The 12,414-nt window shown below is 42.7% G+C and overlaps 1 protein-coding gene across 1 annotated transcript in view; it reads right to left on the bottom strand.

Annotated features, from left to right (window-relative positions):
- neb (nebulin) overlaps positions 1–12,414 on the bottom strand; it is a 72,230-nt gene that overhangs the window by 54,871 nt on the left and 4,945 nt on the right. The window contains exons 5-34 of the mRNA XM_056290130.1: positions 12,248–12,352; positions 11,979–12,083; positions 11,670–11,774; positions 10,454–10,558; positions 9,782–9,886; positions 9,557–9,664; positions 8,238–8,354; positions 7,826–7,927; positions 7,538–7,645; positions 7,345–7,449; positions 7,102–7,200; positions 5,830–5,934; positions 5,590–5,697; positions 5,339–5,452; positions 5,021–5,218; positions 4,728–4,835; positions 4,505–4,603; positions 4,213–4,317; positions 3,875–3,982; positions 3,407–3,718; positions 3,096–3,302; positions 2,849–2,953; positions 2,622–2,729; positions 2,224–2,535; positions 1,849–2,055; positions 1,619–1,723; positions 1,413–1,520; positions 978–1,289; positions 219–425; positions 2–106 (exon numbers count right to left, since the gene is read on the bottom strand). Coding sequence (XP_056146105.1) covers positions 2–106; positions 219–425; positions 978–1,289; positions 1,413–1,520; positions 1,619–1,723; positions 1,849–2,055; positions 2,224–2,535; positions 2,622–2,729; positions 2,849–2,953; positions 3,096–3,302; positions 3,407–3,718; positions 3,875–3,982; positions 4,213–4,317; positions 4,505–4,603; positions 4,728–4,835; positions 5,021–5,218; positions 5,339–5,452; positions 5,590–5,697; positions 5,830–5,934; positions 7,102–7,200; positions 7,345–7,449; positions 7,538–7,645; positions 7,826–7,927; positions 8,238–8,354; positions 9,557–9,664; positions 9,782–9,886; positions 10,454–10,558; positions 11,670–11,774; positions 11,979–12,083; positions 12,248–12,352 — 4,197 coding nt within the window. The remainder of the gene's footprint in view (position 1; positions 107–218; positions 426–977; positions 1,290–1,412; positions 1,521–1,618; positions 1,724–1,848; positions 2,056–2,223; positions 2,536–2,621; positions 2,730–2,848; positions 2,954–3,095; positions 3,303–3,406; positions 3,719–3,874; positions 3,983–4,212; positions 4,318–4,504; positions 4,604–4,727; positions 4,836–5,020; positions 5,219–5,338; positions 5,453–5,589; positions 5,698–5,829; positions 5,935–7,101; positions 7,201–7,344; positions 7,450–7,537; positions 7,646–7,825; positions 7,928–8,237; positions 8,355–9,556; positions 9,665–9,781; positions 9,887–10,453; positions 10,559–11,669; positions 11,775–11,978; positions 12,084–12,247; positions 12,353–12,414) is intronic.

The raw sequence follows: 12,414 nt of genomic DNA, 5'->3' as shown, positions 1-12,414 counted from the left end.
CATTGCTCATGTTGAGGGAATTGGCCTTGGCCAGGACAATCTCGTGACAATCTGGCATAACATGGACCGCCAGTTTGTCCTTTTCCCAAGCTGCAGTGTAAGCTTTCTGTGAATTCAGACACCAGAACAGCCAAGTTAAGAATCATCCTCAAAGATCAAAGTTACACAAAATAACTTTTTTTTCTTTGCTCTTCGTTGTATATTTAAACATGCTGTACCTTGTTCATGATCTGGTTATTGGCTGTGGCCAGAGTTAGGTCCATGGAGTCCATCAGCTTGCTGAACTTGAAGTTGGATGGATGAGTGCGGTATCTCTGCTCGCTCTGAATTTCACCACCAAGTTTAGCTGTCTCAACTCCTAGTGAGCCAATGGGGACCCATCCAATTCCTTTGACGGAGGAGTTCCATTCAGACTTGTACTCATACTGAGGAATTATCAAGAGAGGAAATCAGGTGATAATGCATTGAAGGTTTAAAGTCCAAGTTGATGGAAACATTTTACCCTACCAATCCTCTAGGGATTGAGTTCTTTAGGTTTTGTACAGGACTAACAGTCCTGTGTCAGCCTAATTGGCTCAGGACAGGTTAAATCTCACCCACTCTCAAACAGAAAGACACCAGGATTGGGGAGAAAGAATAAGAGACATGGAGATGTGACTACTCTCTCCCATCTAAAGACTCTGCAGACATCTTGCTGTTTTTAGTAGGTTTTATTTCTGGTGCTTTTAACATTATGTAAGTTTTAAATAAATGGCTTTAGGACATTTTAACACTATTGTAATGTCTCTGTGCCAGAGAATACTGGTAGAGCCATGTTGACGGCTCAGATGCGACTGAGTAGTGTCACATACAGACATAAAGACCTTAGACTATAACTTATAAATTAAATTTACGCTATATCAAAAACACCCCTTACTACTGAAAACGTGACTACTGACAGAGACAAAATTATTAAAATAAAAACAAGTGCAACTCACATCACTAGCATGGAGGTTCATACTGCGACACAGCTGCAGTTGCATGTTGTCGGGCAGAAGGAAGTAATTGTGGGGAATCTTTCTGTAGCCAGCGAAGGTCTGAACAGCAGAGGCCTGCTTGGCATGCACTACACTCATCATGTCCACTGGAGTGTGATACTTCAGCTTGGCCTTATGGTAGTCCTTCTTGTAGTTCTTCTCACTTTGCATCTTGGCCACATCCATGTAGTGCACCAGCAGGGGGTCGTCCTGGAGGCTCCGGAAGCCAACATGGTGGCCTTTCGCTTTCTCATAGTCTTTCTTGTATTGGATCTGAAAGTCAAAAACAAAAGTGGTTAAGCAAATCATATGTTTGAGCAGCTAGGGAAAAAAAGTGGAGCCAACATCATCATCATGAGCTTATCTTTACAATACTCTGAATTGTAGTGTACTTACATCACTGGCAATGTGTCTGCCTTGCTTGGCATGTAGAATAGAAATAGCATCAGGCTTCATGTCATATCCCTTGGCAATATCCTGCAACCACTTGTGCTTGTAGTGACTCTGAGGACAAAACAAAAAATCGAAGGTGAAGACCATGTTTGCATGTAATTGATGTTTAGATGCACTTGTCACTTTCAACAACTGTACTGTGCTCTAACCTCACTCATGGTCTGGGCATTGAATTTAGCCTGGAGGAACTCAGGACTGTCTGCTGGCAGGTGGTAGGTATGCATGAACTTCTCACCAGAGGCTTTATATGCAGCCTAGAGAGGTGAACAAAAAGAACAGTGAACACAAAGGGTTTCATATGGTTCTTATATTTCATAACCATATCATGACCAAAAGAATGAGAGACAATGTATTTTCTATAAACAGCAGGATATCTTACTTTGTCTAGCTGCTTAGAGTTGGCAATGGCCAGAGCCATGTTCATGGCGTCTGTCTTACTGGTGAACTTGAGAGTACTGGGATGTTGGCGGTAGCCCCTGTCATCTAGGGCTGCTGTGGCAGCTTTGGCGTTCTCTACCTCCACGGACCCAATAGGAACCCACCCTGCACCTTTATAAACGTTGGTGTAGTCAGACTTGTAGACATTCTGTGAAAATGCAGGGAGGAAACAGGTGCTATTAAAAATTTTTGTAATAGACTCAATAATATTCAATAGACATTTTATTTTCTATGTGTGCTGAAAATACATATTTTGTACAGGACAGAGTATGGTCAGATTATAAGGCATAACATGCAAATGGAGACTGAAACATACATCACTCTGAATTTCCATCATATTGCGACACAGATGCAGGTGCATGTTGTCGGGCAGAAGGAAGTAATTGTGGGGAATCTTTCTGTAGCCAGTGAAGGTCTGAACAGCAGAGGCCTGCTTGGCATGCACTACACTCATCATGTCCACTGGAGTGTGATACTTCAGCTTGGCCTTATGGTAGTCCTTCTTGTAGTTCTTCTCACTTTGCATCTTGGCCACATCCATGTAGTGCACCAGCAGGGGGTCGTCCTGGAGGCTGCGGAAGCCAACATGGTGGCCCTTTGCCTTCTCATATGCCAGCTTGTACTTGTACTGAATAAGAAACAGAAACAATGTTTATATGACATTTAATGATGCCATAATACTATGGTTGCTATAATCAAATATTTTCAACTTACATTACTAGCAATGTCTCTGGAGGATTTGGCAGCAACAATAGGAATGGAATCTTCCTTCACATGATGTCCTTTGAGCAGATCTTGACGGTGAGCGTAGGTGTAATAATTCTGAAAAAAAAATTTAATTAAAATTTCTGTTGCAAACATGGTAACACTCATATGAATGTGTAGTGTCATATGCATTTAAGTCATGGCAGGTAAACAATGCACTGGAGTCCACCATTAACCTGGCTGATGTTGACAGCATTGTATTTGGCTTGCATCAGTTCAGGCACATCATGAGGCAGATGATAAGTATGCATGAATTTCTCTCCACTGGCCTTGTACGCTTTCTGGAAAGAAAAAAACCCCACAATAAAGCCAAGCGATTCAGAAATGGAATTCAGCTACTGAAATCAAGAGATATTTCTTTTTGTGACTTCAAGTTTATTTTTATTTTGCTGACTTCAAGATTATTGTGCTTCCACTTCTCACCTGATTGAGGATTTTTGCATTTGCCTTGGCCAGCTCCATGTTCATGGAGTCAGTGACACTGGTGAAACTGATGGTATCAGGTTTTTGTCTGTACTTTTTCTCATCCAGAGCCGCCGCTGCCACCTTGGCTTTTTCTACTTCCAGGGAGCCAATGGGGACCCAGCCGATTCCCTTTACTGAGTTCTCATAATCCAGTTTGTAGTTGTACTGTGAACAGTATGGGAATGAGGTACCGACAATGAAATGAAAGTTAACAAACACTTGGTGTACCCGTACTTAAGCTGCTACAGAGACAAAAGTCCTTAACTTACATCACTGGAGTTATGGTTCATGTTGCGGGCAAGTTCCAGGCTCATAGCATCAGGGAGAAGACTGTAATGGTGGTGGCGCTGCTTGTAGCCAGCAAAGGTCTGCACAGCTGAAGCATGCTTAGCATGAGCCAAACTCATCATGTCCACTGGAGAGTGATACTTCAGCTTGACCTTGTGGTAGTCCTTTTTGTAGTTTTTGTCACTCTGCAGCTTGGCCACTTGCATGTAGTGCACAAGCAGGGGGTCATCCTGGAGACTGCGGAAGCCAACATGATGGCCCTTTGCCTTCTCATATGCTTTCTTGTATTGGACCTTGAAGACAAGGGAGAATACAGTATCTCACATTATGTAATTTAACAACGATGAACATTGTATTGAGCACGTAAAACTATTTTGTGAAACGAAAACCTTAGAAACGAGACAGAGGATGATTCTTAAAAGGGGATTACCCTGTCAAAGAATACTCACATCACTAACTGCATGTCTGGCAGCCTTTGCAGCAATGATGGAGATCGCATCAGGCTTCAAGTCATAGCCTTTAGCAATCGTCTCCTCCCAGGCAAGCTTGTAGTAATTCTAAAATAAAGTATTATGGCAATGTTAACATCAAACTAACAGCCCAGCTCTTTAAAATGACCAATGAGAAGCTACTTCATAACTGATTTGTAACCTTTTAAAGAGCAAAAAAAGTAAATTCAAGTACCTTAACCAATTTCATACACATTGTAAAGCAAGGTACCTTTTGCCAAGAGTTGTTTAATCTTAAAAATGATCAATTCATTCGCCAGCTCACTCATCTAACACACCTTACTGATGTTGTATGCATTGCACTTGGCCTGGAGAAACTCAGGAATGTCAGGGGGCAGAGAGTACTTCTGATGGACCTCCTCCAGACCTCTCTTGTAGAACCGCTACAGAGGGAGCAGATAGAGATGTTTGAATAATAATCAAATGTTCTGCACTTGGATCAAAATAAAAATGGAAACCAGTCACCCTATCAAGAACCTAAAAAAATAGTTTCTTATTTCGTCTTAATGGCCTCACCAGACAGTCATAAAAGCATCAATTATAGTACAGCTAAAGGCGATGAAGACTCACATCGCTTCTTTGAAGCTGGTTGACTTTGGCCTGCATCATGATGGGGTGGTCATCGATAGATGTGAAGGGGATGGTGTCTGGGTGCTGTCTGTATTTTTTCTGTTTGAAACACAAAATAAATTTGTCCTTAAACACATGATGAGGGTTGACTGTGAGAAGTATCTTGTGGTATACAGTTTAGCAGGGGCAAATGTGTGTGAGATGACTGAATGGGAGGACATACCTCATTTAGGATCTCAGCAGCTTTCTTGGCTTTTTCCACTTCCAAGGAACCAAAAGGGACCCAGGGAGATCCCTTGGTGTAGTTGTTGTAGTCAGACTTGTATTCATTCTGTGATGAAGAAAAAGAATCAAATAGTGGCTCTGTATACAGAATAACTGCGAATATCTTCTTTTTTTCATACTGCAGCAATACATTGCCTTCTTTTGTCCAAATTTCTTGAATTTCTTTCAACGTCAGTACTGGCCAACAACAGGTAAAAAGACATTGTTTTGTCAAATGATGTCGATTCTTACATCACTCTGGATGACGTTGGCTTTCTTCGCCAAGTCCAACAGCACGCTGTCGTAGGGGAGGAGGTAGCGGCTGCTGATGCTCCTGTAGCCGGCCATGCTGGCAATTGCCTGGGACTTCTTTGCCAGGTTGACTGACATCATGTCCAGTGTGGTGTGGTACTTGGTCTTTATCTTCTCATAGTCCTTTTTATACTCACGCTGTGGAAATATTAGTGGGAGTCTAGGAGAATGTTCAACCTTGCCCTGCTAACTAAATGGTACACAAAATGACCTAGAAAAGGGATACAGCTTTAGTTTTCTGTTCATTCAGTATCTTACATCACTCTGGATTTTGGCTACATGAACGGAGTGCAAAATCTTGGGGTCGTCATTGATGCTGAGTGCTCCAACCATCCGGCCTTTGTTCTTTTCATATTCCTTCTTATATTTCACCTGCAAAGAAGAGCGAAAGGATGGTAAGTATGAAATATAAACAGACACGCCAACTACTCCCCATATAAATTGCTTAATCAAAGCACAGCTGACTAATAACTGAATATGAATATCAAATATATTTATATGTTACTTACATCACTGGCAATGTTTGTGTGTGCACGGGCTGCAAGGATCGAGATGGTGTCACCTTTGATCTCGAACTGCTTGGCTTTAGCCTTCTCCCAGTCGTACTTGTAACTGCTCTGCAAAAACAGCATCACAGTGCTCAGCACTTAAAACATTAATGGAAATTGGAACCTGATAGAAAGTCAACTGAATTCAAACAATTCTCTGAAATGAAGTCTCCTTCCAAAGAAAGGGATGAAAGTACTTACATCACTGAGGTTATAAGCGTTTACTCTGGACTGGATAAAGAAGGGGTAGTCGGGGGGCAGGGAATTCTTGAACTTTGTCTCCTCATACTTTGCCTTGTAGTTCAGCTGCAACAGAACAGGAAGAACAAATTAGATTTCATCGCCCTGTTTATCCATGCTGTGCCGTTGTCATAAGGAGAATTTTTACTGAGGCCATTCTGGGTTCTTGTGGGGCCCAGTTTGTGGTTCCCGCTCTATGATGGAATGCTAAAACTCTACCTATTTGATAAGAAATAAAGTTGCTTTATGCTTGAATATATCACACTTCAGGGAGGAAGTCTCTGTGCCAAAATTCAATTCTGTTATATTCAACACCTTTTTTTCTACAGCCCCTGATTAATATTTTTTTAATCTAAAAATAAAATAACAATGTTAATCAAATTTCAACATTCGATGTTTTTAACCAAGTGTGTCAAGTCCCCAGCACTGCCTAAGAAAAAAAAAAAAGGGTTGACAAGACAATCTGTCCTTGACCATAACGTAATTGAAAACCAACATTTATCCTGGAAAATAGATACCTCTTCCAATGCCGAACAGTGATTCCCCCCCTACCTCTAATTTGTTCACGCCAGCTGAGACTTGGCAAAATTTAAGAGTGTTTTTTTTTTTAATGCAGTTTTTGACTGGACAGGTCTCAGTAACTTCCAGGAATCAAAAACGCTTTACGGGGTAGGATAAATAGTTATTTCAACCTCCTGCCACGCGAGGACAGTAGAGGACTAACTAGGTTGTTTTTTTTGTCTCCAGCTATGTCTCATAAACTGTCATTTTCCCTGCCTACCCAACCCCTCTCTGATCACAGGGTTTATTTTTGGCCATCTGAACGCACGTTTCTATTTATATTACAGTGAGAAGATGGTTCTCCAGTTTCCATGGTGTTCACAGAAAGACAGCTGAGCTATGCGGATGAATGGGCACATTTTAAGGAAGTCTGTGTCTAGCATGTCTCCAAGACCGTCTGGTCTGGGGCATTAGATGACCATTTCTGCTTTTGCATCAGAAAATGTGTCTGGTGTTAAAATAATCGAGTTCACAGGAACCAAGTGAAACGTAAACAATCTACGTTTTCGGCGAACATCTTGTAGGACAATATGCATAAATGCAGCGAGGGCTTGATATACATTTATCACAACATGTTGTGTAGCCCGTGGTCTTAATAAACACACCTCTTTCTATTCGAATGGATTTTGTGTTGATGTTTTAGTTAGCTGGTCCGTGACTTTGAATACATACATCACTTAACTGTCGGGCGTTGATGGCAGCTTGAACCAGAACTGGCGAATCCGAAACTTGTGTGAATTTCACTGTGCCCGGATGTTGCCGGTATACTTTCTGCAAAACACAAGGTTTAAAAAAAATATCTGTGACATATCTGCACCCTGAGAGAATTTTTTTTTATGGACTGAACAATGTTATTAATCTTTCAGTGCAAAGAAGTTGCCATGCGAATCATTTTTTAAAACCAAGAGTACTCACATCTTTACACTGTTGAAGCTTCTTATCGATTTCATATTCAGGCGTAATTGTTTGAGGGAAGAAACATCTCGTCTTGATATCTTCATAATCAGCTTTATAACTTTGCTGAGAGACAAAACACAGCATTTGAGGAATAGATGGCCAATCGTGTGACTGAAAAAAGGAGGGAAAAGCAAATTCCAAGGTGTCTTACCTCGCTCTTAATTTCCTCAATCTTCCGGCAGTGAAGCATATAGATGTCCTCATAGCTGCCAATGTAATGGCCCTTCACCTCACTGTCATACTTATCTTTGTAATGGGCCTAAGGGGGGGAAAAAAACGATTTTTCTTGTGTGCATAATCTTAAAAAATCCACCGGAAAAAGAAAAGGAAACAAGAAATAAGAGGGCTGGTGATAAGAAGCGAGGTTGCTTTTTTTCTTTTTTTTTAAGCTCAAAGTAACAAGAAGCTTCTGTATAATCAATGTCAAAGGTGTACTCACGTCCGTGAACTGTTTGAGGACCGAGTCCATGTGGAACTTGGGTGTGTCGCAGTAGTTGATGCTAAACCCTCTGGATTTCTCATAGCTGGCCTTGTACACTTTCTGCGAAGGAGAAAGGAATCAAATAATCAATTAGAGACTCACAAATGAGCGGAGGAAAATGAGGGGGGGGGGAATCACACAAGCTCAACAGGGTGCATGGAAATAGAAATACCATTTCTGTATATCATTAAGTGTCAAAGGCAACACTACCACCATTGTATTTGGAGTTAAGAGTAAATCGTAGTGCCATTTGAGGGGACTGTCCACCATTTTCTTTAGAATATGGTTTCTCTCTCGGGGCGCTCCACCGCTATGTATGGAACTGGTTTGGCTATCCATTTGTATGACCATACACTCCACAGACACATACATCACTGAGAATGGTGCCGGCGTATCGGAGCTGCCTGAGTAGAGGGTTCTCTGTGGCAGGGAGCGTGTTGTAATCCGACTGTGCTTTCCCCTTCTCGTACTCCTTTTTGTATTGGACCTGAGGACGGAAAGGTGGAGGATAAGTGTCTTGATGCACGCTCAATAATCCAGGTAAGAAAATCAAAGAAGGTTGAATGAATTCACCTGGATACAACGTTTATTGACAGATACATTTCACCACTCATTTTTTGATTTTAAGATACTTTATTAATCCTCATGGGGAAATGATGCTCTGTATTTAACCCATCCTAGCTGTGTAGCTATGAGCAGTGGGCAGCCGCCGTGCAGCACCCAGGGACCAACTCCAGTTCGTCTTGCCATGCCTCGATCAGGGGTACAGACAGGAGTACTAACCCTAACATGCATGTCTTTTTGATGGTGAGGGAAACCGGAGCACCCGGAGAAAACCCACCACAGACACGAGGAGAACATGCAAACTCCACACAGAGGACGACCTGGGATGAACCCCCAGGGTTGGACAACCTCGGGGTTCGAACCCAGGACCTTCTTGGTGTGAGGCGACAGCGCTAACCACTGTGTCACCGTGCCTCTGTCATCTAAGTAGTAAGACTGAGGAGGTCACTTAGATGAGTGATGAGATGTATCCGTCAATGAACGTTGTATCCAGATGAACTGATTCAACCTTCTTTGATATGGAGAATAAGGCATGTATGAGGAGGCGGTGTAGGGAAAGTGTCTTGACAAAGTGCAATGAGTCACACGCCCTCTCGATTAGTCATGATGTCTCTATCATAGATGTTTATTAAAGTGACGCATGTCTTCACCTTGAGTGAAGCGGGAGAGGAGGGGTGAAGGAACCAAATTTAAACCTATATATACATTCTGATAGATGCCAAACACTAGTGGCTGGCAAAACACCTTTTATAAAGAGTCAGTAACACACTTGAAAATAACGAATGATACTGAAGAGAAAATGCCCACTTGATATCTACGAACGAATAGTGAATAGACGCGAGGGTGAATTAAACTTTCCCCGAAGACCTTGGTATTGCATAGTACATGTGTGGGCACAACACACTAAGTGTATACTCTGCGTCACAGTAAACTGAATGTGTTGACTCATTCTCCGTTCAGAGATGCAGCTTAACTCTCTATCATGTGTTCCGCTTGAGACAAGATCTAAAAAAACACACTGACACCTTTGTGAGCGTGCATGCGTGCATGTGTGTGTGTGCGTGTGTGTGTGTGTGTGTGTGCGTGCGTGTGTGTTGAGGGGAGAAGGCAGTGCGTTGTACTGACCGTGCTAGACGCTTCACGAGCTTTCTTGTTTGTCTCGTAAAGAGGAGTGTCTGTTTGCATGAAATAAATTTGGTCTTTCAGATTCTCATAATCTTGTGTGTATTTTCTCTGAAAAGAAAAGCAAGGGGACAGTTAAACACTTGCACAAATCACAGATTTATCGTGACAAAATATCAGTATTTTTCTCATCCCTTTACTTGTACGTGCAAAGTAGGAAGTTCTTACATGGCTGAGGTTGTCCATCGCCACCCTGGCGATGGCCACGTCAAAGTAGGGGGTCTCGCACCATTGGCCCTTCACGTTTTTATTGTAATCCTCCTTGTACTTAAGCTGTGGAGTACAAATACAGTATAGCAATTAGCATTGCAAACATCACAGTGGAATGATCATATTCATCACTCAGTAACATGAAGGGCGTTGATGGATGATGCTAACATATTAGCTTTGTGATGAAAAACTATTCGGATGTGACAGGGATTCTGTCTCCAGTAAAACCAGTGAGCAGGTGGCTGGTAGTGCCCATCATTTTCCAAAGGTTAGTGAAAATGTAAAGGTGTATATGAAGTGGGTACATCCTAACAAGAAGAATTTCTCAGGTGGAAAGTAAAATTAAAATTCAATACTTAAAAGAAGAGAGCAATTTTCCACAATCGTAATCATTTAGCATTTTAACACAGCGGGTCTTTCTGCCTAACATTGCACAAGTAAAGTTTACTGGGAGCAAAACTATAGTGTGCTGGTATTCTGTTGTTCAGTTCAGTGTTCACCAGGGACCTTGTGTGTGTGCTGGGGTTAATACTCACACACAACCTTTTTCCCCCCCTCGTGCCTACGTTATATTTATTTCATACGAACAGCGTGTGTGTCTGAGAATCAGCATGACATTATTTCACTTACATCACTGCGTTGAGTGAACACTTTCTTAGCCAGCTCCACATCAGGAGGATCAGCCAGAGAGGTGTACTTGGCCTTGCGCTGATCGTGGCCTTTCTTGTAGTGAATCTGAATGGGGAAAAATTCATTGAGGTGGTTAATTCTTCAAGATTGATAGCTGACCTTAGCGCGCAGCCTGTGACACAAAAACATTGTCATGCTTCATCCTGACCATTTTTTTTTCTTTTTTTGGGGGGGATTTTTCCCCCCTTTTTATCCTCAATTGTATCTGGACAATTACCCCACTCTTCCGACTCGTCCCGGTCGCTGCACCACCCCCTCTGCCAATCTCGGGGGGGGGGGGGGCTGCAGACTACCACATGCCTCCTCCAATACATGTGGAGTCGCCAGCCACTTCTTTTCACCTGACAGTGAGGAGTTTCACCAGGGGGACATAGCGCGTGGGAGGATCACGCTATTACCCCAAGTTCCCCCTCCCCCTGAACAGGTGCCCTGACTGACCAGAAGAGGCGCTAGTGCAGCGACCAGGACACATACCCACGTCCGGCTTTCCACCCGCAGACATGGCCAATTGTGTCTGTAGGGACGCCTGATTAAGCCGGAGGTAACATGGGGATTCGATCCGGTGATCCCCATGTTGGTAGGCAACGGAATAGACCACCACGCCACCCGGACGCCCCAATGATAATTTTAATTGACTGCTAAAAACAGAGGTCGAGTTGGTTAGGTGTGAAGCATCTGATTCAGCACAAAGAAAAGAGCTCTGAAGGCAAAAAGAGAGAAGGGTAAACATGCTAAAATGTGATTGGTGATGAATGGCATACTGCCAGTAAAGTCAATATGAGAAATGAACTGCTCGAGTGAAATAAAATGTGAAAAGGCCCACTTGTGACTGGTAGAGCCCTCCAGGAAAGTTGCCATTTGGCCACAAGCCACAACATGGCCCAACAAACTGGCTATCATAAAGTAAATTATACTGTAGGCTAGGTCAGATTAAATTCTTCCATATGAGCGGACGTAGAGATGTCAAACAAGGAGATTAACTGACAGATAACTAAGAGTTTTTGTGGAGAAAAATCAATGTTGATATGCTGTATGTTTTCACCTAGTGCATATAATAATCACCCACAGTTACAAACCTTGAATTCACGATTTCAAGCTATAATGCACTGAATTCAACTGACTGTAGATGACAGGTGGATGGTGTTGGTCTACTTACGTCACTAAGGACCTCCTGAGCCTTGGCCACCCTACGTAGCTCAGGGCTGTCGCTGTAGGGGTAGAAAAGGGTCTTGTCCTCATCCCAGGCCTCTGTGTAAAGTTTCTGAGCACAAAATCATGTCATGAGTTTCTAAGCTAATATCTTACCCTTCCTAAATGAGGCAGAAGCGACATTTTGTGAGCTCAAGACATGAATCAATACACATAACATGAGTCCAGTCCTTATTTTCACATCGGCAGGGGATGATTATTTCGGAGGGGTGTGGTGCATTAATGCAGTGCTGTTTGGATGGCAGTCTGTGATTACCTTGCTGTAGTTGGCAGCATTCTTCACGGCCAAGACCAGCTCAGGAGCGTCCGGGGGCAGCAAGTACCTGTCCTTAGTTTCATCCCACTTTTGTCTGTACAGAACCTGGAAGAAATTAAGAACCAAGAGGCACAAACTACATTGGCGACCAAAGAAGTATCTCTTTATCCTAGTATTAATCATGAAATAACAGCACTTCATTATTTTTTCCCCCCAGGGAAGTAGCAAAAACTCCAAAGCAATCACATTAGTAGGCTGGGGGCCCTCACCTTGCTGATCAAGTCAGAGACATGCTTGACATGGGCAATCTCCCTCGCCTCCCCATCATATAAGCTGGTAGTCCGGGCCTTATTACCCTCCATGCGGTATTTCACCTAGCGGGGGATAAAATAACAGAATACATTGTCCGCACTCTGTTGATAGGTCAATACTGATA

Source organism: Lampris incognitus, chromosome 11 (assembly GCF_029633865.1).
Source record: "Lampris incognitus isolate fLamInc1 chromosome 11, fLamInc1.hap2, whole genome shotgun sequence".
Taxonomy (NCBI): domain Eukaryota; kingdom Metazoa; phylum Chordata; class Actinopteri; order Lampriformes; family Lampridae; genus Lampris; species Lampris incognitus.
The sequence above is the reverse complement of the archived record's forward strand: the minus strand, read 5'-3'. Positions and strand labels throughout refer to the sequence as shown.